The sequence below is a fragment of the Metarhizium acridum genome (genome assembly GCF_019434415.1).
Source record: "Metarhizium acridum strain ARSEF 324 chromosome Unknown scaffold_1, whole genome shotgun sequence".
In the NCBI taxonomy this organism is placed as follows: domain Eukaryota; kingdom Fungi; phylum Ascomycota; class Sordariomycetes; order Hypocreales; family Clavicipitaceae; genus Metarhizium; species Metarhizium acridum.
The window spans coordinates 345032-371186 of NW_027094015.1; the positions used below are offsets into that span (position 1 = coordinate 345032).

At 51.0% G+C, this 26155-nt stretch overlaps 1 protein-coding gene across 1 annotated transcript; it reads left to right on the forward strand.

The window, feature by feature from the left end:
* Nucleotides 1–16570: 16570 nt before the first annotated feature.
* On the forward strand, nt 16571–17468 carry J3458_000068 (uncharacterized protein). The gene has a single exon (XM_066115922.1). It carries the CDS (start codon nt 16759–16761, stop codon nt 17167–17169), a length of 411 nt encoding a protein of 136 aa, XP_065977802.1. The 5' UTR covers nt 16571–16758; the 3' UTR covers nt 17170–17468.
* Nucleotides 17469–26155: the final 8687 nt, after the last annotated feature.

A 26155-nucleotide genomic window follows, 5' to 3' on the forward strand; every position in this document is an offset into this window, starting at 1 on the left:
ATCCGGGCTCTGGCCATGCGGGTGTCTGTGCCTTTTTGAATCCCCCTGTGCCCTGTGGTTAACATGGCCACCTTTCTTTCTTTTTTTGCTTTCTTTTGCAAATCGACTTCCGGATGTGGTAGTGGCCGACTGTGAGGGCAGTTGTTCTGGTGTGACGTGATTGTGGTTGCGGAGTGTTTTCTCGGCTTGGGGGAAGGGGGGGGGGGGGGTTTCGTTTTTTTTTTTTTTGCTTGGGTCGTCTCCCCCATCTCCGGTTTTTCTTCTTTTCTTCACCGACGGCGTTTGGATCGTGGAGGAATCGGTAGCGTTGTTGGGTTGTGCATGTTGTAATGGAGCTTTTTTAATTTTCTTCCCCCCCTCGGCTCGATTGACTCTGGGCATTGCTGACATGAGACATAGTTCTACATTTTGTATTTCTCGATCCGCGTATTGGTATCGTGTTCCCGTGTACGTCATGGCAGTGTTGGCTGGTTGCGCCGCTTGGCTTCATTCTCTGCGTGTTGTCAGAGTTGAACCCTTGTGTAACCGATCTGGAGGCAAACACCATGGCAAAATGTCCCGATATCTCGGCGTCTTGGCGAAGGGGGGAAAAAAAAAAAAAGAGAAGCGTCATCTGACTACTTGCCTTACATGTAGTCCTTGATTGTCGTACAACCGCGAAACATGCTTAACCTATTGGTTCGAGGCGCCACCGTATGCGGGCGTCTATATCATTGTCCCAGGGCAAACAAACAAAACACATTACAAATAGCGGCAGGGCCATCGACTACGCAGCCTTGTTTCGTGGGCCCGTCCGCAACGTGCTTTACTAACGCCGCCGTCTCAACTAACACGGGCCCGGGTCTCCTTTCCCTTCCTCCACACCAGGAAAGGCTTTGATCTAAACTTCAAATACAACGGGCAAACAAGCTTGCCCAAAGCGCAGCCTCGTTCGTTGCCTCCCAAGTGAGCATCAATGACTCAAGCCAGCCGGATCCCCCACTTGACCGCCAATCATACGAAAGCGCAACTTGGCTCCAACGTCTTTGCCTCGGTGGCCACGTGATGGGGAATCCGGGAGCCATGCAGGAATATAATGCAGTCGTTCGGAGGTGTTAGTTCGGTGCGTATATGACGGTGAGAAAGATAGAGACGGGCACGTCGTGTCTCATGCCTATTTTCATTTCAAGTCTTGTTCTGACCGCTACTGGCGTGTTGCGTCACCCAAACTTTGTCATGGCTGAATAGTAATCACCCGTTTGCCCATATATGCGTCCTGTGATATACGGCGCATTGTCTTATCATGGCGTATGGCATGGAGCATGTATAGCAGCACATGGGGTGTACTTTGTCGCATATAGCATATAGCAGCTAAGTTATGTAGTTGAGTTCCTTTCCAACTAGTGAGAATCTTGACGAAACGACGCCTTCGTTTTCATCATCAATTAAACCGTCGTCTAAGCTTCAGTGTCCTCCCGCAGTCGGCATGATGCCGGCGCAGTTGCATGCAAAATGCAGTAGCGTAGTCTTCCAACCCAGAACTATGCATCAAAGGCTAACCATGAAGATGAGGGAGGGCGTGTGCCAATGTTCAGACCAGGTACATAGGGCTTCGGAAAAGATACAATGGTTGAAAGTATCCCACTTCCTCCCATAGTCTCTGCAGTAATGCGAGTGCATTGTACATATGCGCTGCAATTCAAATGCACGAGGAGACGCACGGGAAGACGCAAGGAAAAGAAAAAGAAAAAGAAATAAAAAAATGAATAACGAATTCAAAGAGAAGGGGTGTGCGTATTGCAGTGTTCGGATGTGACAGATGATGGCGGTGCTTGCCTTGATGTGGCGTCTCGTCTTATACTGCGTGCCACCAAGGACTGCAGGGCATGAAAATAAAACGAGGGCTCGTCTAGTTATCCCCCGAAACATATCCCGGTGTCACTGTGCTGTGTTTTCTTTGCGAGACCACAGGTTTTCGTTGATGGCACACGTGTTGCTTCATTCTGACCTCTCAAACGGCCCCTTTCCTAAACTTGGCTCATCGAGACGACTGGGGTGTCCAGGAGGCCGCAATAGGTGCTGAAATACACGGGTAAAGGGGACATGGAGACGTCTTACATATCGGATTGATTCGTCGGCGATGGTAGTCGCATCAGCCCGTCTGTCATGAGGCCTTGCCACACCCCCGGCCGCATGAACAAGCAAGCATGCTGGCGTGATAAACCTATGCTGTGCCCAAATAAGGAATATCAAACTTTATGCATTGGATGCCACGCCACGAAACAAGGAAGCAGACGTGTATCGAAAAAATGTGCAATTACTATCACGTACGCCAGGTGCCCCAACATCTTGGCCATGGCCATGGACACTGTCATCGGTCAATTTTCTGGCGTCTCTTTTGTGAATTCAGTGTGTTCTCAATCCACGCAGCTTTTGCTTCTGCCGGGCAAGTCCTTGGAGTCGGATTGGCTGCTTTTTTGCTTTTGCCAACCCTCAATGGGTTGGTTGCGTGAGGGGTTCGTTGCTATCACGGCTCCCTTGGCCAGGAACTAACAATATCATAACCAAGGGGAGGGTGTGAAGAGCAGAAAGTAGAAAGTGATAGTGGAAAGTGGAGAGAGCATCGTTGTTTCGGCAAAGCAATAATTTGCATGTAAAAGCAATGAAATGGCTGCGCCAAGGGATACGGGAATCGGCCCATAGTCGCATCGTCGTCCGTTGAGACATGGCGCATCTTGTTCTGCTACCATTTTGTGCATTCTCGTTTGCCCCCTCTTACTACACCTGCTCGCAGCATCTTGCAAAACGAATGCAAATGCGGATGCTACTGCAACTCCAACTTGCAGCGGAATCTGAACCCGGCCCCGGCCCCCCAGCCCATCACTTGTCAACTTTCCTGCGCCATCCAGGACCACGGCAGAATATCACTGGGCAATTAATAAGAGCAAGGCGCGGCTGTATATGCCATGCCCTCTCGACCAGCTTCGCCCAAGTGTGGTACGGACCAGGGTCAGAGACTCAGAACCAGCAATGCCATGAGAGTGGCACACTCGGAGACAGTTCCGCATATGCAGCTTTTCCGCCCAGTCCCAAACTTTTGGTCCCCCCTACAGGGCATAACCGGTCCGATGTTTGTGTCGAGTTGTTTTTTTATAGACTGCTCATATTATCTGGCCAACATATCCGGGGGGACAGGCAGGTAAAGAGTGGGCTATCACATTGGTGTCAGCTTTGAATACCAACAACCATGTCGCATGTTTCTTGCATCACGGTGATGAACCCCGCATGTGTCGCATAATTTTCATCTCTCGTGCTGCATATTGCCAAGTTGCCAAGTTGCCATGTCCTTTTCTTTTCTTTTCTCTTCTCTTCTCTACTTTTTTTTTCTTATTCTTTCTTTTTTTTTTGTTCGTCGTCGTATTTCTTTTGCCAGGTCAGGCTAAAATACCAAGCGATATCAGCAGCGAGAGTGTTGCGTAGCTACACACAACTCATAGTCCAAGTCACACCTTGTAGTAGTACCTATTCAGATATAACTTTCAAGGCACATTTGTCCCATCTTTGGCCGGGGAGTGAGTCACTAATAACTTTTCGACCCCAAGTTGAATAGGTGCCTATTCGCGTTCAGAGCGGAATTGTCGGTGCCTGAAAACAAGAACGTTGATGACGCAACTTGCGACAAATTCATACCAAGCAGGCTTGTAGGTCTTGTAGCTCTCGATTAGAGAGACGCGTTTCGGTTACAACGCTCACATTCTCAATCATGTGAGTGTCAAACCATGAGACCAGGACATCAGAACCAAACTGTGCCGCTTTGCGGCTCAATGCTAGTTGCATAACGTCACCACCATGGTCGCTAAGTGCAAGGGTTTGCCTTGAATCCTGCATAGGAACTGATTACAACTCTCAGCAGATAGAGCTTCTGCTTCACCCTAGGTGCAGTCTCGTAGCACGTCTTTGGAAAACCGGACTACACTGCCAGTTCCGACTTTGTCTCGGCTGCACTAATTTCTGTCATCAGAAGGTCCTAGCCGAGGTTAGAAACACGGACCTCCAGCCCAAGGACATGAGATTGACAGTTGATTTACTGACCTCTCAAGTCCATACCTTACGCCAACAAAACTGCAACACGCCCTCGTAGTGAGGATAATTCAGACATAACTGTGAGCACGACATATGCAAAGCACAATCCTCTCTTCAAGAAGACTGAGTCGTCTATGCCTCGGTAGTTTTCCTAAACCAGAGTTGTCCTCTCGCATCGTCCTGTGTCTTGTCTAGGACAAACAGTGAGAATACACATGCGGTTCAGCCTTGCAACGCTGGGCAGATTCGGTTGCACACGTATACTGACCGGTCAAGAAAATCGACAAAACCCATTCGAGTCTCCCGATCGTCTTCTGTGGTGTGACACGTCTGCCAACTGTATCATGCAGGCCAACTTGGGACGGTTGTGCAAAAGTGGTTCGCGGCCAGGTGCAGAGGACCGTACCATAACTGGAACTCTATGGTATCAAGGCCCCTGCGGTTGACCGATCAATTCTCTTTTGGACTTCGAACAGAAACTGCATATTTGAGTCCAGATGCAAGTAAAAGAGCCATCTTGACGCCCCTCCATCTAGTATAGTAGAGTACATGACATGTTGTCCCGCCGAGAGAAGACGCTGGCATAATTCAAATCATGCAGTCTGGCGAGGCAACAGAAACGACTAGCCATGTTTACTATCGCATTCAAAATTTCTGTAAAATTGTATTTATCAAGGAATCTTACCGTCTTACTGGCTTGTATCTGTTTTGTGAAACTAACCCAAGAATAGGCAAGGTTCTGCAGAGCTGCGGTGCGCATGTTCGGAATACCCTCATCTGCAACATCAAAGGAAACTCTTTGGAATACTTGGTGAGACGCAGCAGGCATAAATGTGGCTGAAATGATGCACAATTACCCGGTGCATTGCATGCAAGCCCCGGAAGCCTACTCGGTACATAGCCGTCAGAAGAGAGAAAGGCAGTCTCCAGCGTTCGATCGTCAACATATCCCAGGTGTAAGGCGTTTCACTAGAGATCCAATTAGCTAATACAATTAGTGAGCCTCATCCATCAGAACAAATTGGGCGTTACCAACAAGAGTAGTTGACTCCTGCGCGAGTTCTTCCCCCCCACAGCCGTCCACATAAATAAATAAAATAAAATAAAATCCTGCAAAATGAAACCCCCTCATGACAGTTGAGGCGTCTGTTGTGCATGATTGAAATCTCAACTCCGACCCCACACCGGTCTGAATTGGATCCGAACTGTATGCCATTGGGCCTATGGAAATAGGAGGCGAGATGGGGAGGTTGCCGATGACAAATGGGCTATGCAATGCAGCCCCCTTGTATGAGGTAGCAGTGTATGAGGTAGCAGTGCTCTCCTGTCACACCTTGCATAGATCTACTGCCGTGTAACGCGAGTGTTGAGCCAGCATGCCCAATGAGTTTGGTATATTGGTCTTGTCACACAGGCGGTGAAAGCTGAAGAGACAAATATAGCAGCGGTAATGGTGATTGCCGATGCACAATCTTGCCGCGCGACTCAGCCGCTACGTCATTATATTGCCAACGGCGTTGTCAATACCAATCACCGAAAGGCCGGACCATCCTCATCTCCGAGGTCTATGTAGCCCTACGAAAGAGTTCTTTTGTCGTTGTCGGCCTTTGGTAACAGCAGGAAAATGAGAAGTCGCCTCGACCCCGGGACTGTTCCAATCTCAATGCAGGTATCATGATGTGTCGATAAGTGGCCCGTCAGGAGGTATCACTGTAGTAACAGCCATTCTCTGGACCTCTGCTAAAAATCGAAAACATTTTGTTAGTAGATCATTTGCGAATTAGTGTATGGGAGCTTTAAAACTGATCACACACATAGTCATTGTGGATAAATGAGCACCACCCAACGTGCATGTACTCACGCAGTCGCAACAACGACAGGAACATCAGATCGCCGGTATGAGACCTTTAAATGAGGATTTAGTTGCAAGAAACTCAACCCGGACATTTGTAAATTGTTTCAATGGCCAGGAACTGTACTCGGCTCTGCGGTACTCTACTGCGACGGGTCAGCTCCTTCATTTTATTCTGAGCAGCACAAACTTTCAAAATGTATTTCCTGTGCCAATTCCATGTTGGGGGTTATCAGGAACCCCTCAAAAGTACACAGCAGTAGAAAGTAGTTCGCGTACCAGCGAAGACAACAACTGGCAACGTGCAAGTCAATATTCTTCGCAGCTTCGAGGAAAAAAAAAAAAAACAAGACAGCGGCAACCAACTGTAACATGGTTACCAGTAGGTCGTATAATACTCACTTAGGGCATTGTAGTAAGCAATCAACAACGCATAACAACGAGAGAGGCAGAAATACAGGGCGGCTCGGTCATTGCAAGTTTGTGTGCGGCCCGATCAAACAACATGCAACTAACAGTTAGACAACGATGAAAGACTCTTACCAAATCTCTAGCTTCATTCTACAACGCGTGGCAAGTAGCATCGCGGATAGCGTGCGATAGCTTCATTGGGAAACTAAGATTTGCACTCCATTCAGTTCTAGACTTCGTCATAGTGTAAACCAACGGAAAGTAACGATGGGGCTTTCACGGCAACCTGAGTTTGTTAGCAGGAAACGTCCCTTCCCACATCTCAGCTGGCCAAGACTCAGCCGCAGGGGAAAGTTCAGGGTTCCTTGTCTCTCTTCCCGGGTGCTCGTTCCTGTGGAGAGACACTAAAGGGATACCCACAGTTGATGCCACTGGTTCCTGGCATTGAACCTAAAGCCAATACCGGCGAACGGGTTTGAGGCTGAATCCATACCAAGAATTCGCCGATAGGGTGACAATACAAAGCCTCTCGCTTCAATGTCCTCCAAGTGGCGTCGCGAGACGCACAAGTTGTTCCCCCAAGGTAGGGCCGGGCGGTCAAATGATAGATAGGATATTGCTATTGAGAGATGACGTGACTCTTTGTGAAGCGGGACTACAAGCCATCGGGCAAAATTCCCATGGGCCGCGCTGCCATGTGACTCTCGATCGACTGAAGGAATTATTAGGATGTTTTTGTCCGGGTTGCGCTAACTCGCCTTAAGCCATTCCTAATTGGTCGCCAAAATATCCCAAAACCATACGAAGTCAAAAAAATCTGGCATATCAAGCAGCATCCATGGGTACCATGACCGGTAGTTACCGGTACCTTGTTGTCCCAACGCTTTGATACCTGTCAGCATGGTCGAAGCCAATCTCCAAATGCTCGGAAACTAGAAGCTATTTGCTGTTTCCGCATGGCCTCCTTGCTGGTCGCAAACTATCCACCATTGGCAGCAGCTGATATCCACACGCACGATGATGCTTCATGTTTGACAAGCAACTATTATTAATGTAAGAAGGTCGCATCAAGGATGAACAGTGGGGAGATGTTAGGGTGAGAAATCTGCTTGGCAAAGGGGCGCTTTGACGATGAGAGGTGCTGTCACTTCAGAAACAGCTGTTGGGTTGTATTTCGATATTAATTTGCCCGGGTCAAGATGTCGATCAGGAAACATTCCCCACTTCTCCAAGGTCTCGTGAAGGTGGGAAGCGGCCATCACCAATCACGTGATAGGCGGGGGACCCAAATCTCTGAGTTCACGTCCTGCCAGCCGGATCCCGAAGACATGGATGTGGTGGGATCTAGTGCGCAAGGTCGGGCGGGGCGTTTACATCTGTGCGTGATATGGTTCTGAATCTCCGATAAGGCAGTGCGGCGGCACCACCAAGACTACTAGCGGGAGCAACAGATTGCCATGTGCGTGCATCGATGCAGCAGAACTTCCAGCCAGAGACAGTACTTTTCCGTGGTTCCACGGATCCCATGGACAACAGAGTGGCCGCCTCCCATATTCTGTGTACCCCATTCGATAACGGAAACGCCTGCCTAGCTTACCGTAAGATGGCGCCTCCACGAAGCGAGGGCTTTGCGCCTAGTTGAAAGATCGACGCCGGTAAATATGAACTAGAGAGCTGTCAGAACATCTGTGGCGTGAGACTTGAAGTTCCCCGAACATTTGGCAAAGGTGATCGGCCGGTAAAGAGTCCCAATGGCAAGACGGCCAGACGGTGAAGATGCAGTACGCAGAGAGAGAGAGAGAACTAAAGCACTAAGCGACTTGGAGACACGCCCCGACCTGGGTTCCCCTTATCTGTTGACTTTGACTAGCATCGAACTAGTCGAGTGGTCCATCATGTAACACGGCGGCGTGCGTAGTGACCAGTTCGCTCTGGATCGAGGCCGTCTTGCGAATTTAAGAAGTGAGACAAATGCTAATTCAGCTGTACCTGTGTCCTGTGTTGGTAGCGTGCCTACTGGGCAGACGCACTTGACCGCGCCTCGGTAAGCGTCAGGTGAAACGCCCTGCAATACCATCACCTTTCCTGCATACGGTATGCAGGATTTCTTCCGTGGTTTACCCACCAAGAGAGACGGTGCCGCTAAAAAAGCATCCGCGAGGGTTTCAGCATACGGTAGGTCTTGATGTGCCTCTAGCAAAACTTGGCCGGGCCGCTTGGCAACACATCCGGAACTGGCGGCCGGGGATTTATCCACAGTCGATCTCGGACCATTCCGTACATGAATCTGTCTAGTTGTCAGCTCACATGTTGAGGAAAGTTTAGGGGAATGGAATTGCTAGAAACCAACGTTTAAAGGGGTAGCAATAGTAACATCACCACAATGGCCCAACACCTTCATGAGCCGAGTGCATGTACTCAACTCCAATCATGACATTCCCCAGGCCACGTGCTTTGTTACCCCAAAGTCCATCTGGCTTGCTAAGCGTGTAATTCGAATGGTCCGTCTTCTTTGCCTTGTGGCTGGCTCCCTTTGGTTAAGGTGGATGCGATTGGCTGTGAAATGCGATTGGACAGCCATCCCGAAGGACACGGAGAAGCCGTTGCGGGCTTGCGCCACTCTCACCGTTCCCGTGCCCTGAACCTTACATTGGCTCTGCAGAGCTTGTGGCTAGGCTTGCCTTTGAGTTGTCATGTTTTAACATTTCCCAGTAACCTGTTTCCTGCCATGATCCGCCCCAGCCGCTCTCGTAACGCCACAGAATACGGAAGCTTCTTGTATTGGATGCTGCGATCCGTAATGTAGCAAACGCAGAAAAACTTGGTCAAGCGTACCACGGTTTGGGGCTTGGTATGTATGTATGTACAACGCTTTAGGGTGTACATACCGTGTGCAAAGTACGTGGCTGCCGCGAATGTCGTAATATCGGTCACTTAGTTACTGCCTGATACACTTATCATACCGAGGACAGCACAGTACAGTACAGTCTGACGATGATGTTAATGATGGTGCTTTACCCATGTGGCTCGGGGTCTAGTCTTTGTTTCAAGAGCTCAAGCCCTCCGTCAACAGACCCTTTCAATTGAGATCGAAACAAACCCCGACGCGGATGAAGCTCCCGGTACTTGGTCGGTTGTCCATCAGAACGTATCTTTCAAGTATTTTTGTAGCCGCGTTTCATTCCCATCTCGAAATTGAATTCGAGTCACTTGAGACTTAAACTTGACACCATTGACATAACCATGCGGGTCCATTCTCCTCCCCCACATGTTAGAACCTCGGGTTTAACTACAACGGGGCAATGCTTTCCCCAACATTGAACCCAGAAGCTATGTCGAGCTTTGTCTGTAGTGGGTACTCCGTACAGTTTAGCATTTCAGTACATAGTAACTATAATGGCATGAATGATGTAGACGTCAGGTGACCGACCACCGTGGAGACATGTGGGATCCCGGTTTTCTGCAAACTTGATCAGCCCGCCCCTGATCAATTCCGTCGATTCCGGTGGTATGCGTCCATTGTCCATTGTCACACCGACTCGGGCCTAGCACTTATCCTGGTGTAACCCCACGGAACATTGACTTGACATCAACCTACCAAGACGTACGCTTGGCTAGGTAAGCTGCTGAGATGAACTGGCCACGGCACTCTCCGTTATAGCCACACTTCTCAAGGGCCTTGGCAAGTACTGTTATGTGTATTCTTGCGATGCGTACTAGCTAGTTTTGCCATGCATGTAGCACTTATATCGAGGCGTGAGCTAGTTGTAGGCATCATCCCAGCGTGCTGGACAAGGATGATAGCCGATACGAACTACCGTGGACCAACATTGAAGGCGGCCAATACCCGTTAGTCTCCCTGTGGGGTAAGATGGAGGAACATTGACCCCAACTCCAATCGCATAGCACCATGGATGAAATAATCGTCCGCGTGACGGATGCTTTACATCCGGCGTTGTGATGAATATGTATGTATGTATGCTATGCCTGGCCTCCTTGATGCCCCCTGGTGACAGTGGATTGTATGCAACAAGGCGGCTTAGGTCGTCAAAGAGAACCAAGCCACAGATGGCTTTGTCGATTTATTCACTCATTGCTTCACTAGAGCCTATGCAGCGTGCAAAGCCCTTGCATGCAACCCGCATGTGGCTCGAGGCAAATGCGACTGAGACCAATTGCAGCACGAGAAGAGAAGTGCGGATGACTGTGATCTCATTGAGCATCCAAATATCTTGGTGAACAGTGGTTAGCGTATTAAGTTTTAACAACCATGGCTTCCGCATGTAGAGCATAGGATGGACGTGTTTATGTAGCATGGCTCACGGCACGTGTAGGACCTTACCTTGTTAATAAAGAAATGAACAGTTGGACCGTGCTTATTGTACCTGCATTGCACATCGCCCATCATTTGTACCAAGTACCCGCTTGAAATAGTAGCGTGGCCGCGTAAGACTGATATCGTACGATTACCACTTGGTATATGATGGCTTGCATGGCAACCAGGGTCCGGTATAAGTTTTGGACGATGCAAAGGTGAAACATAGACCTCTATATCGAGTCCTTTTGCGTCCAAAGAGATGGCCGTGATGCGACTGACAGCAAATATGACAGCCCATGCAATATGTGCCTGGTTAAGAAATACTACTGCCAAGAGCCGGGTGAAAGGAGGCCTGAACAACGTCTCCAGATGCCACAGTTCATGCACACGCAGACTCCCAAAGCCAGGTTGTCCCCATTCTGGTGTCGTGCAACGCGCCTTGATTGAAGTGGCGTCTCAAAGTACCATCGCGCCGAATCTTGCCAGCCCCGGGGGGCTTGTGTCACGGCATATGGCGGCCATCGCACTTTCGAACCAGTGTTTCAAGTTTGGGCTTTCTGTATTGACCGTGAGTGAATTTGCTGCACATATTTACGTCTCCCGTAAATTGCGTGGTGTGCTCTTGAGGCCTTGTCTCTGAAAACTGGCAGGTTGGCTGACCAGCATGCTCATCCACAGGTCATGATGGCATCGAAAGGCGTGGCCATCCGGTCGTCGGCGTTCGTTAAGGGGAATAGGAACACCATGTAACAATGGTGCCCGTCGTTCATGCTACCTTAGAGACCCTCTTCTGGGCAATTGTCGAGAAGCGGCCATGTTTGATCCCCGACTGTTCTGTCAAGTCAATGGACGAAGCCGGGGCATGTTGGGTGGACGGCTGCTGTGTCGAACCCCAATTCGTCCTAAATATCGTACAATAATATTATGAATTAGTAGATTATTGATAGTGTGCGCATTTGCCTTGTCAGGTCCAGTGGGTCGTGTGGACACTTGAGAGGGCTGAGGGCAAAACGATGGTGGCTTCATAGACCCAACCATTTCAAGCCCACTATGACTCGTATAGGGCGCCGGGGAAAATAGCATACATGATTGTGTTGGGTGATGTTGGTAAGATGAAGAAGACCATGATGATGATGATGATGATGCGAGAAAGCTAGTCGTGGGGGTTCCTTTAGATCGGGGAGCCAGTTTTATTTCACCAGTCTTTCACCGATACGCAGGGAAGGAGCGAAGGAGGAGCCAAGACACTGCGCAAATGAGTTACTCGGTAATACAAGCTTTGATTTACTTGTACCGGGTAGCGGATGAAAGACAGCAAATTATGCAGGTACCTCTCCGACATGAAGTTTTCAGTGTTGTATACTAATTGACTGCCTGGTGCAGACCAGAAAGAAATGGCGTGATTCAGATAGGTACCTAACCATCCAGACCTATTAGATACCTGCCCACTACTGGGCAGGCCTGTTGTCTTCCGCCGTAAAGGCAGTGGCAGTAGAGGTCTTACTGGAAGTGGCTGGTGGCTGGATATGGCGCCTACTCCATGACCGTTCTATTGACCAATGACGGAATCAGCATTCCGGATGAGCGCTTTCCCATCCTTCAATGCAAGTGTGTGCCTGCTCCGTCGATTGAGCTCCATCCTCTTCATCTCCAGGCGGCGTAAGCCAGCACTATTACAAGCTCGGATTTCTTCAGCCAGTGTTGTACACATACAAATGGTGGCAGAGGCTTTGGAAAGGGGAGCGGCGTTATGCTTTCGGGGGGCATCAATTGCAAACTACGAGGCCTCCTCAAGTTGTATTCCGCAACAATGCCCTTGAGCCTACTGCGTGTATTATGTAAGTTTCTGTCTGTCCGCATGCACATGAAACTCACTTACACGTGCATGCATACCTAGGCATGTCCTATGTAAAAGTCTAAACCGTCAGTTTTGCAGGGTCCAGGTCTGCGCAGACTGCAAGGCCGTCCGGCTGCGAAATGCTCGGGTAGTTTGTAGTTTGTTCTGCCACTGCCTTCTGACGTCCTTTTCCCTTGCGACGACGTTTGCAGATAGGAAACTGGCTGCCGATGCGCGCTGAGCAACGCCTCGTCATTATGACCTTGTCATTATGAAAACGAAACGGCCGACCTGGCTTGTGATGTGTGAAGCTGGGCAAACAAAATTGCCAGGACCTGGCGTGAGACTACAAACGTACGTAGCTGGAACGCGAAACCGCATCCTATTTTAGTTGACTGCACCAAATTTAGACTTTTAGCAAGTAATCTCCCGGCCTCGTATTTGATGCTCCAGAAAACCATGGCGAGCAGAGAATATGGCGAGATAAAGGGAGAAAACAAAAAGGCTATCGTGTTTTTTGCGAGGGCATCAAATCGTGGACAGTACCAAGTGCAAGCATGTGAATTCTGCCATGAGTAAGGCGTGGAATTACACCTTGTGCCCAAACCACGCAGCCACGTGGGGGTTGTCAGTCCGATCCTGACCTATAGTCCGCATTTATTAAGGAATTATAATTGCCGATGGCACTACTCCGTACGAGTGATGGATAGATACTACGTATCTGCCAATGGGTTATTACAAACTGCCTGGAAATGCTCTCCGTGGTGTCAATGATATACCATGACCAACAGCATCGCGAGCCAATGCAATACAGCGAAATTTTGATGATGGGTCGCTTTGCGGGCAATGCACGGGTGCCTTTTTCCCTCAATTCGCGGCTCATTAGTTGCTTGGGACTATTAGGGGAACTGCTTTGTACGTTGATCCCGGAACCCGGCTGCACTACCACCAAAGGCAGGGGAGAAAATAAATAAATCGACGTCAACGTTTCAATTTCAAAATAAAAGCCGGTATTACCCGTCTATCGCACCCGAAGCCTTTTCTTTTCTCCTCCCATTTGAGGTCAATCGAGTGGCCGAGTCTCAACATCCGAGTAAAAACTAACAGAACTTGTGTGCATGTACAATCCAAAACGCAGTGGCTTCGCGTGGTTCCTTCCCAAATGATTTGGCTTTCATCATCAGCAGCTGCCCAGGTGCCTGTCAGGGTGCCTGTCGTTACATCAGGTAGGTGCGTACACAAGAATAGCTGTGACAGCGGGCTTTAGGAGGATAATCTGAGGACATGGAAGGGACATGGGGTAGCTAGAGATAACTTGGGTCCGGATCGACCAGACGTCTACACTCGACCGCTTGTCATCGCATCGCATCTCATCGCAATCGCCTCGAAACCACACTGCTCCAACCCCCAGGAGGCCCGCAAACCCGCAGCGGAGGCAATACAACTCTGGTGGACTACTTCCTTTGTACCAGGAACAGGCCCGTTGGTGGACAACAGGGTTTCATTCAAGATTGGCAATGTCCGCACCGCAGAAGCAGGCCAAAGGTGGACTCTACCAGCACAGCCGGCCCGTCGATATCGCAGGGTCTAGGGAGTTTCCAACTGAGCTAGTGATTGGCAAGCCAGCATTCGTTATTCCAAGTTTGAATGGGGGACACGTTTGAAGCATCATGTTCTGGGCTCAGAGCCAGACTGGGCTTTGGAGTCAAGTTAGTCTTGTGAGAATACCCGCTCCCCACAGCACCATTTCACCTATTTCAACGCCCCTCCTTAAAATAGGATCCTCTGTGTCCTGAAACGGGGCCCCTGACGACAAATGGTTGTTGGCGAGCCCTGGGGGACGCAGGGTTGCGGTAGTGCAAATGCACATAGTGCGTCTTGTGTAGAGACAAGAATTCTGCATCTGGAGTCTGCATCACCCTTTTTGGCGTCTGAGGGCAGAATGGGCCAAGGCTAAGCCGACGGGGTCAAACATGGGCAGCCCTACCGAGTCCCATCCGGACGGGCATGGAAACACGCGGACCCAGGCATGTCGCGGTATGTGAGAATGACACCTTGGACAGGCTCAATTGCAAGCTTGAAAACTTGTGCCGAGCTTCTTCCGTACCAACGAGCCCCAGGCCTGTGTCGGTTCATCCGCCCGGCGAACGGAGGGAAACCATGGAGCCGTCCTCCGTTTTGCAAGGTCGAGTCGGCCGAGCTGGATTGCAACCCTACCAATCGGCAGGCTGGATACGGAGTATTCTTCTGATAAACTACGTCGCGTGGGAAAAGGGTCGCAGTGGCTGTTGTTAGTTTGCGCCGGTCGGCTTGGCTATTTTGCCTTCGGAGGGAGGCGCTCTGGGGAACAGCGAGAAAAAGAGGGATAAAAGAAAAAAGGACGCTATTCCTCTCCTTGTCCTATCATGACACGACGTCGAAATGACATGATGGTGTGTTTACCAGCGGTCATGATGCATCATCTGCCAAGCATGGTGACATGCTGTTGGAGTTAGCAATGTCGCTCTTTGCCTATCATGATCTATCCGGCACGGGTTCGGCAAGCAGCTGTCAAGGAACGCGACTCAACATGCCTGCTCGCTGCCGTGCAGATCCTTGGTCCGCATCAGCCGTAGCAGATGATGGATGATGCTTCCGCTCATGATGGGCCAACGCTAGGTTCGTGGGACTGGCGTCTCCTCCTTTCGGCCACAATCACGACAAACACTCCTGTAAACATCACAAAGCCAAGAGGCTCACCTCCAATTATCATGTCACATGCCGTGCCCCAATCACGTACAGACAGGATTGCCTGCCATCTTGCAGTTGCTTTCCCCTGACCCTGGATCCCTGCATGGCCTCGCCTGGAACATGGGGGTTACACTCGGTGCGTTCTGGCAGACGTATAATGTATCCCATCGGTTGTGTTAAGGCTGCAAGCTCGTACCGGTAGGGATTTACATCCAATTAAAAGCCGGATAATAAATGGTACTTAAGTACTTTATTTCATACTTAAATTACACTATAATAAAAGTCCTAGTTAAGACTCTAATTACAAAGAGCTACATCCCATACATTACACCCTAAACGCGACTAGCGGTCACTTGAGGTACCTAGCTGCAGTCGATTAATGTGGGTCCTAGTGACCTGCTTGCAGCCTTGACACAACCGATGGGATACATAGTCCACATGTCCGTCTTTGTATCTCAAAATGCAACAGGAGACGCTGCGGTTGGCGGTAGAGGAAAGCCACCATCCGGTACGCCGCAGTCCCCTATCAAGAAGTCATCTTGACATGGAGCAAGAGTCAGTCTCACCAGTCCTTTTGGCCCCCTTGGTATAACGGCCCAAATTAGGTCCAGCTGGAAGGGGAATTTTAGAAGAAACCCACCCATCACCAGACTATAGTACATGACCCTAGTCATTATCTCCGTACCCCTTGTCCATCTGGCAAGGCCGGAAACAGCGGGAATCCACGCCAAAATGCCAAACTGGGCCGTGAAATAGTGAAAGACCACCCTAACCGCCCAAGTAGGATACGAGCAAGCGGCTCTGCACCAGCCGTGGCCGTAAGAGGCGACCCAAGACACCCATACATGCAAATAAAACAAACACGCATACTCCGTACATAATAACTTGCAGGCACAAAGTGGGGAAGTATGGATGGGCCGTCGTCGTCGACTGCCGACAAGTCGATGATGACTCCTAGTGGGAAATCTTGCTCACTGTGGAGAAGTGCCAGTGATTAGCAACAGGCAGTTACTGCCACTTTACTCCGTATGTACGTACATGTGTGCATAGAACCATGTATGACGGTGCTTGATGTATGTACTGGCCGGCCACGTTTTTCTGGGGCAGCCTCGGCGGTGGCTTTCTGTGGCCGTCTCTCACGTCATGAGGCAAGCGGGGGCGTATTTGGTCTGCTTCTCGGTATTTGCGTAAGTTGGCCGATGGGCCATAAACGCCAGGGTTGGGCTTCATCCTCTGTCCCGTAAGCCATGGCTTGAGGCTACTCGTGGAACTGGGCCGGACCTGATTTTTTTTCGGAAAGTCGTTTGATGCCCTTTCCTGCGCTGGATAGGTGTACTGTGACGCGAGGCGTTCTCTTTCTCTCAATTTCCGATATAGGCCCCCTCCCCCGGTTGCCACAGCCCTGGCATGTAAGTGACGTAGGTGTAGAGGTCCGCCATCTTTGGGTGGTTTTCCTCGCCATGACGGCGCGCCGGCTGGCAAGACGGCTCCCAAGTCCCAAGCAGAACATGTGTATCTTCTGATACGGAATAGATCAATCTACTCCAGATGCTCATGCTCATGCAGCTTGTTAACCCCCCCCCCCCCTCTTCAGCAACGGGGCCCCTCCTGCCCGAAACCGCCCCCGGCCGTAACTCTCTTCGTCTCAAGTTGAACAAATGCTCATCATGTCCTGCCAAAACCAATGCCAACCAACTAATAAACTTCCATAAAAAAAAAAAAACCCACGGCCTCTCTGTCAATGCTAGAATCAGACCACATTGCCCCAACACAGACAAGGACCAGTTCTGGTATTGCGCTCGTCCCCTCCCGGCTAGCCCATCACGTCTCAAACTTCATCCGCTCTCTGAAGCGCGATCCAATCGTCATAAACCCCAAACTAGGAAACAAGCGCGTGTTGCGGCAGCAAAGGGGGCAAAATTAAAGGTTGGAAAACCAAACCAGAGTAAAGTGAAGTAAAAGAGCAAAGAAAAGAAAATAGGCAAAGAAAACACCAAATTCCCATATACCGGGCCGTGCGTGACTGCCGGAAGATCATCGTCTGTGGTGTTGGAAATGCCAGACAGCAACCACATGGCAGGACAACGAAACATTGGACCTAGTCGCGGCGTCGTGGTTGCACATCTCGCATAGCTTCCCGCTAGCCAACGGCCGTATTTATCCCAGCTTTTGTGGTGTTTTTTTTTCTTTCTAAATTACTTCGCTTTTGCAACGCTGCTAGCACAAGCATCTTGATCGGGCCACGTGCAAGTCAAGTCAGTGTTGCACGTAGTCTTGGCCTGCGCCCGGCGTGATTGGTCGGCTGCCCCATGGCCGTCTAGCGCGTTCCAGGTGGGTGGTTCCCTCGCTTTCTCGAACGGGTCGGTGAGATTGCCATGTCTTGCAATAACGTGCGGCCGTTCGCGCTGAACTAAACTACCCGCAAGACATTTTCTTTCCATGTCACCTCTTTTTTTTTTTTTATCACGTTTAATTAGGTGTTGGTTAGTTTGTTTGCGGAGTGCCTGATTAAGAGGTTGGTTGATCCACGCCGTTGCATTGTGATGGAACCGGCAATCCGTAGGACGAGAGCAAGGCCCTTTTGTTTCCGTCTCTCGGCCGGAGGTAAACGTCCATTTTGCCTTGCTGGTTCTCTGCGCTGCGGCCCAAACTCAGTCTTGTAAAATGGTGGCTGCAAGATTTACTTTCCCGACACTGTTTATTCACAGCCCCCTTGGCATTTAGCTCCTTCTCTCCTCTCTAGTGCCCCTTTTCTTTAGTTTTGCCCTGATTATTCTTAGGAGTGGTGGTGTTATTATTTTAACTTTGCCCATGTATCTCAGGTGAATGAATGGGTTTGGGTTTCCACCTGTATTCCCGACAGTCCAAAGGGACTGGTCTACGTTCCCCACGTCGGCGATGGCCGAAGAGACAGCGCAAAAAAAAAAAGGACCCAAAGGCCCTCTGGTTTTCAGCTGGAGTTGTAAAGCTAGGACGGTCTATATCACGACATTTTTTCTTCCTTCTCTCCTGCACCTTGTGACTCTCTGATTCCGTACCCGTTTCCCCCGATTCTTGCCCGTTTCTCTGCCCCCCCTTAGTTCACGTGAATCGATAAAGTTTCGGCAATCCCATGGCCCCTAGCCATATCTCCTTCCGAGAGGACCAAGAAGCACCCATCCTCTCCACTACGAATCAGGCTCTGGGTTTAACTCCGGATCGAAGCTAACTGGAGCGTGGGCCTGCGCCTCCGAAAAGATTCGCCCAGGCAAGCTTGCCAAACAAGAGAGACCACTTGCCAACAAAAAACGTTGGGAGACAAACGCGGGGCGCTTCTTTCGACTCCATCTAGACATCGTACGACAACGTGGTGCCTTGGGCAAAATATGAGCAGGGGGCCTGCGATTGCGTCAACCGGGTAAGTCGTTCTGGAGGGGGAGGCGGGAGAGGAAAAAGGCTTCGGGTGCGATGGACAACACCACCTCAATTTAATTCTCCATGCACAGCATACGTCGGCCCCGCGCGATGCGGTGTGCCAACGGCATGGTTTTCCTCTCTACGCAACAAGATTACGGTGGAAATTGGCCGGCCTATCCTTCTTTTTCGTTTACCATTGTCGCCAAGTACTCGAGTACTTGGCGTACAAACGAGCACTGCGCTCCCCTCCCCCCAGGTTCTTCTCCCTTGGGCAGCGGCTGCACGATACATTAAGCAATGTCAAGTAGACGAGAAGTGACACTCGGACGTCCCTACGTCGGTATTTGATGAAAATCTGGCTGGGACGGAGTACCTCTCCCCATATTCGTACCGATGGGGTGTGTTAATTTTACCAGCCCGATTTGCTGCAGGGACGAAATTACGTCCAACGGGTCTGCCCAAAGTGCCGTTTCCCAATCGGCCGTTTGGAGTGGCCAGGGTTTTTTTGGGGAAAGAGAGAGAGGGAGGGGGGGGGTGGTTGTGACCCGCCCCAGCATGAACATTACGAAAGAAACAAAGTGCCAAAAAAAAAAGAGACGCATGATTTACTAGTTGTTTATTTCTTTGAGTGGTATCTCATGGCCGTGTTGACAAAAGGCAGATGTATGGGGGAAAAACTGACAAATAGCGAGATAGACCAAAACAAAATGTCAATTTCAGCGGGTGCCCGAGTGAGGTTGCTCGTCCTGAGACGAGGCCTGCGTCCGTTTCTAGACACCCCCGGCTTTTGTGCCCTCCAAACGGTATTCCCGTTGTAGGTCGGGTTCTCTTCCCCACCGCGCGAGAGGGACGCCAAGCTGGGCGGAGGTGAGAAGGCAAAGGAAAACAAAAGGCCCACGGAAAATCGTCAGGGTCAAGGCTTGTTAGAGAGAGGGAGAGAGGGAGACGACCCGTCTCTCGAGATTGCCTTTTTACCCCCCCTGGTTTAAGTTTTTTTTAGAGGTTTATACTTGGGCAAAAGGACAGGAATTACATGTCTTGGTTCGGGACAAGGTACCACGGCTACGGGTATTGCAGAGATTCGAGGCGATTGCCTACATAGGTCGTCACGTATGTGGTATCAAGATGAAATGAAAAAAAGCGTCTATATAAGCTGTGCTGCATGATGGCCTGGTTCGAGTCTGTAATAAATTCTCTTGTCATGTTTTGATATCGTCATCATGCACTGCGGCTTATTGACGCGGGTTTCATGTAGAGTGCAGAGATACATGTCTTCTTTGGTGGCCAGCTGCCGATTGGATCATTGCCGTCATTTTGCGCTGCCATGGTCCTAGGCCCTAGGCGAGACAGATAAACAGGGCCTTGGGAGCTTAAACCCACAAGCCACCCAAGATAGAAAAAACCTTGCCGTTGATCCTCAATGCTGCGCCGTGGGGAGCTAGTGACCCATCAACCTGGTCCTGGAAACCCATTCAGGCGTGCGCAGAAGCTAATCACGTCTTGGCCTGGGTATCCTGCTTGACCTCTTCTAAAGTTGGTCGAATGGTGGGACCGTGGGACCGATCTCCCCTCCCCACATCCCTCCCTGCCTCAGCCTTCCGTACCAGACTCCATACCACTTACAAAATTCGGGAAGTGGGCAAATGGGTCCTGCCTGGCCTTATTAAAGTGGCCGACGGTGAGGAAGGGCGAGAGAGCAAATACGCGGACCTGGCCACGCCCCGGGAATACTCAGAATCGGCTACGGAGGCTCTGTTTCTAAACATAAATCCCACCAGCAGACCGGAGCGGTCCGCCAAGAGCATTCAATGCTCCGGGAGTCCGTTCCTGCAATGGCACTCTGGCAGTGACAGTTCACATTGTCTCGGCCAACGGTGATATCGACAAGGAGGCAGGCAGGCAACCTTGGACATTCGGAGATACAATGCATCCAGCTTGTCACCATCTATTAGTGCCGTAGCTGGGGATGACCCCGTGACAAGAAAAAAAAAAGAGGGAGCATTCAAGGCCAACCATTGCCCTGTCCAATTGTGCCCTTCCGTGTCAGCCACCATGCATGCACTTGGACGCCGGAAAGCTGCCCATCGACAGGCGCCCCATCGCACGCGCATCACAGGGTGCAGTGCCGCATCGTAAAGCCCTTTGTCCGTAGAGGAGGTCCGGTGGATCAGTACTTAAGTAGGTAGGCACGAGGATGCGTCTAGGCAAAGGACAGTTAGGTCGCGGCGTGGAAGCGCATCGCAGAGTGCGCCCACGGCATGAGCAAACATGCAAGGCCCGACGATGCATGAATTCGACCATGCCCTCCTCCTCCCCCGGCTTCGATACCCGTGTTCCGCTAACTTTGTGCCTGACCCCATTTTGTCCCTCGTCCCGAGTACGGCAGTAGTAGTAGAGCGTTGCCCGTCTCTCCGAGAAGAAAACAACAACATCTTGCCGTGTCGCTTGCGACTTGCACTCTGACTTGCAACAGCGGCGTCTGCATCATCCCACGCGGTTCCTGCCGGGTGGCCGCACCGGCAGATATCTGCAACTATGCTTGCGCCACGGAATGCAAGGCGAAGAGGTCAATGGCTTTGGTGCGAGGCCATCTGCCGAACCATGAGCCCAGTGGCCAAGTATCAAACATCCCAATCTCCATGGGTGTGAGAAGCTTCGTCAGCAACTGGGACTCGCCCTGTGTAACCGTCTGGAAAGGCAATCCAGAAGATCGTCGTCGACCATCTACGATGCTGTCTCGGCCGACTCGCGAGACAGAGATGCCCGCCGAGCCCGTCGACGGGCAGCATCATGACTGGTCCCGAGTGCGCCTCTGACGAAAAGCCAGCCAGCCCCCCGCCAGGGAAGAAGAGCCAGCAGTTTCGAATCTCTGCGGGGAGGCGTGGCGTCAAGCCAGCTCAAGGTCCAAGCTTCACAACGAAGAAGCGGACGAATCGTCGTCGTCGGGGCCTCCCTCCTCCTTCCCCCCTTCTAGACGACCTTCCAGTTTATAACATATCCAAGGCCTTCAAGGCGAGACCTGTTTAACAGAAACATCCTTTGCCTTGGAAGCAAAGATAAAAAAAGCCAACATGGAGAACTAATTTAAAACAATCCCTCCATTGAAACCCTGCTCAGACAGTAAACTGAGCTCAACTTTAAGAGTCTCTTGTGTTTCAACTTAACAAGGCCCCCTCGCGCCTCGCAGCTTTCACCTTAATGAGGTTTGAGGAGCAAAAAGCCAATGTGACCAAGTCTACTACTCCGCAGTGCATTTGGATTACGACAATAATGGTCTGGCACTGACAGGCTGCAAACATCACTGCAGGCGACGTGAGAAACCTCCGCATGTGTCAAATCCTTGTTCGTAGTGACGAAACGGAGTTAGGGGGACCACCAAAGCTCATCTAACTTGCGCTAGGCAAGGCAATCGTCTTCCACGGTATTCTTTCGTGGAGGCTTGACTGGCCCTGGGCAGAAACGAGTCAGGCCAAAGTGACTAGCCGCTAACTGAGGAACAGTCACCATCGACCGGGTATGTACATTGCCACAGTCTCGCGTACAATCCTTAGTGCCATGTACTTGGGGGACACGCCCGCCGAGAGGGTCAACTAATAGAGGCAAAATGTTGAAGGTACGGGCCACTCTGAACAGAGTACAACCTACCCATGGTTTGGCATCTACCTACTAGGTACTGTAGGCAGTTTTTGCACCTGTAGCCTCTTGTGGGGTTTGTACTTGACACTCGCTACATACAATATACCTCAATAGCTGAGTTCGTTTCGAAGGTGCAAAGCCAAAGCTCGTACATGGCAGCTGGCCGGCGGCCTGTCAAGTTCCTGTCAAGGCCAAATGCAGACGACCTGGTCCTGGTGAATGGACAAGGCTTCTTCTATCTAACCGAGTCTGAGAGTCCATGTGGGAAAGATCGTCTCTCGATTCATCAGCGGAAGCGACTCGAGGTGCAGCACCTGGACAGTTAGTCCAAGGAAACTGACATTGAGCATCGAAAGCAGTGCTCACATTGCCACCTGATTGGGTGCGTTCCGGAACCTGACTTGGTTTTTTGACTTGTTTCTTTTTGATGAAGTAAAAAAAAACCGCTTTATAACCATTCCAGGAGATGCACATGAAGGGCTGTGTCTTGAGCCGATGCGGCACTGCAATTTGCATTTGCATTTCGCAAATCAAGGCTGATCGCCCTGTCAAATTCGTGAACATGGAGCAGCAACGGCTGCCCTTCGGGATATGTGGCTACCGGACAGGGGTCTGTGGCAGCCATCATCGTCCAGCCATGGGGCCTGGAGCCTGGGGGGCCTGGGAGGCCTGGAGCTGGTGCAGCGCACTTGGACAGGGTGAAAGACACAGAGACGAATGCCGAACAGCCCGAGATCATGGCCAGGACAGCCGCCGATTGTACACGCCATTTGATGACACTCAATGTCGCAGGTCCCTGGTTCCGATGGCGTGCGCCAAAGTGCATGCCGGGCTACCAGCTTTTTCTCCAACCTAAAAGGTTGCCATTCAAACGCCGTCGGCCCAAATGACAAATAACACGCAGAACGAAGCCGCGCAGGCAGGAAAATGTGTCATATATCGAGAATAATGAGGGCAAATACAAAACAATAAAAGTGGTGACGTGCTAGACCACAAGCAACACTAGAGGCAATGAACCGGTGCCCTGTTTTTCTGATGCCGCCGCAGTTGCGCATGGCCTTGTAACTAGAGCCGGGCTCTAGACGTCAAGCCAGTCGGAGGTGGGAGCAACATCGCGCTATTCCGTATCGACATGTCTCTGTAATCAAAGAAGCTTTTCAGCGGCCTGTCTCGTATGCTGGCTGGCCTATATGATACTGAAATAGCAGACTATTAAGTGGCGAGGAACAAGCGTCAAACCGGCATGGAGCAGTGGCAAATTCCCGAAAGCTCACCACTGTTCTCCTGCATGCTGCATTTGGCAGTGAAAATTAGCTGAAGAAAGTAATCACAACATGACCAGTCGGCCACATGCAAACCTAATTGGCGAGGCCTGGATTGGTGTTTGGCGGCACGGTGAACGCTCGATTGCAGGCACTAGCGTCATTAGGCTGCAGGTTCAGCGGTTGCTCGAGTCACGAACTTGCATTTTGGAGCTACCCTCTGTGCTTCGTACCGAGTCCAAGTCAACAAATTGCTGCGAGTGATGAACTCGGTAGGCCGCACCGCCAGGACGGGACACGAGGGCATCGGCGCTGTGCGTATTTGGGTGTAATACGCTCCAGTGTTTGAACCGAATGGTTCCTCGAGTATTGAAGTCGGTGAACTGTAGAAGTTGGTTAGCTCGTGTCCCCTTCCACCTGAAGCTCGACGCAGCTTCGTGTCCAGGCTGACCCTGTCAATTGCCAATTGAGCATCATGTATTCTGTACGGCAAGGGCAATATTATGGAGAGATGGTCACGCTGCCATCAGTTGGATGATAGCACGTTCTCAGTTACTATGGGGCCTCTCCACCTTCCCAATCTCTTCTTCTTGATAATATAGTAGCTTCTGCGATCCTCTCTCAATCACCCCGCATACCACTCTCATCCAGAGGAGTCAATCTCGCCTTTTAGAGAATTAATAGGCCCTGTCTGCACTCCATAGTTCGTACTCCGTTCCAGAGGCACTTGCAGAGGGATAACCCCTGGTATGGCTAGCACATGCAGGAAGGATGCAGCAGACGCGGCAGGACAAGCGCCACTTGGATTTGTACATCACCGGAGCCACACATTGCCCAGACGGGATTACACAGTATCGCGACTAGTCCTAAGATGGTACTGCTTGAGCAGACGTGGTATTGCCCATGGGGAGTCCAGCGGAAGGTGCCGCTGCACCTGTGCTGTTGGTGCAGTCGTTTTGAACGAAACATTGGGGATGCCGCAGCTCGAGACAAGGTGCGGTACGTGCGTCTTGGACGTCGTTGAGAGTGGCATCCGGCCGCTCAGTTTACCTGTTTGCCGGGTTCCCGGCTGTTACGTGGCGAGGTAGTAGCAGGTGTAGTATTGCGACGTTGAGCCCGGGCATAAATCAGCTTGATGGTGAACGGAGTGGACGGGGACATAACAGAGCCGGTCGTCAGGCCGGGAATGGCACTGAGACTGCTATGCCGACCAAATCGGCGACGACAGGCGTAGTTTGGTGCTTTGCTTGAATGCAGCCGATATGGTACGCCCATACATGGCCCCGACGGGCTCTGCCCTGCGGTTCCATTGTCCGGTGGATTTGGTTAGCTGCTAGCTTTTCTCAGCATAGGGAAACACATGTATGTATTGTTAGCTGGCGGCAGTTGCTTGGCGTGTGTTTTATTTTCTCCTTTCCTTGAGAGGCTGTGGGCTAGATGTGCTCGCAGGTCGGTTATCGCAAGGCCCCTGGTGTTGGTGTGGTCAAAATGGCGGATCTTTTCTTGGCTTTTTATCCCAAATATTGCCAAAAAGAAGAAGCAAGTTGAGGATATCAGGGCTGGGGGATAAAGCAGACTGCGTAGCATCGCCTTCAAAGGGACCACTGCGGCAAGTAAAAACATGCCGTGTACATAGTATCTTGCTTTGATTGTGTTTGCTTGGTGTGGTGTGGCTAAAGTTGGTCTGTCAGTGGGCCAATCGGCACACAAGATGTCACGGTACGTGCCTGGCATATGGCTAAGCCGCTCACTAAGTACCTGCCCAGGTAGGTACTGTGAGCATACATTCACACAGTTTCTCAATGCGGATGGGGGTACGTTTACCAATTGCATCCGGCATTCTCTCAGAGAAGGCGTATGTGCATATCTGCTTCGGCAGGCCCTCTGCTATAAGGCGAGAGAAATGGAGGCAGAGACAGACACTTACTTACAGGCAGGCCCCCACTGACCGGCTGGACAGGTTGGACAGACAGACGCGTGGTCCAGCCAAGCCGGGATATTCGTGAAATATTGACCAGCAGGACCAATTCTCGAGCTCGCAAGCTTTGCCGGGCCATGAGGAAGCCTGCTTCTTTGCTGATGTTCTCTCTGGTCACATTTCACCATACGTTGACCCCTGTTGCTGGTTGGGGCTCCTACTTGGGCTCCCACTTGGAGCATTTGGGTAGGAGCACCCCGGCAAATAGCAGGGTCTTGGTTGTGTCCCCCAGTCCCTCAGGTCCCTCACATTCAGTCCTTAGTGCGCAGGCGACACTGCCTGGTTCCTTCCGGCTCTACGGTACCTATGGGCCTCTGGAGGCAAAGTACCCGCCCTGCTCCTTCCTCGTACCTCGCGCTCCCAGCACTGGGCCCACTCCCTTGGGCTAGGATGCACTCCTCCACCCCGGCTCTTGCCCCTGGCCTCCGGGAAGTGGTCCTGCAGGGCTCCCCACCCATGTGAGCCACAAACTCTCTATCAAGTCAGTCAGTCACTTACATACTCCATACACGTCCTTGTCGAGATGGCTCGCTCGACTCAACGGCCTCCCTCTCGCCAAGCTCGACGCCGCAATGCCGCCATCCGCAAAGAAACCCTCATTCTGTCTCTGCCTCTGCTTCCCACTACTGCGGCCACGACTCGACGTCGACCATAGGCACCCAGTGCATCCAGA

Excerpts from the sequence above, each read along its gene's own strand:
- J3458_000068 (XM_066115922.1), top strand. The coding sequence starts at position 16,759 with ATGCTCATGCTCATGCAGCTTGTTAACCCCCCCCCCCCCTCTTCAGCA.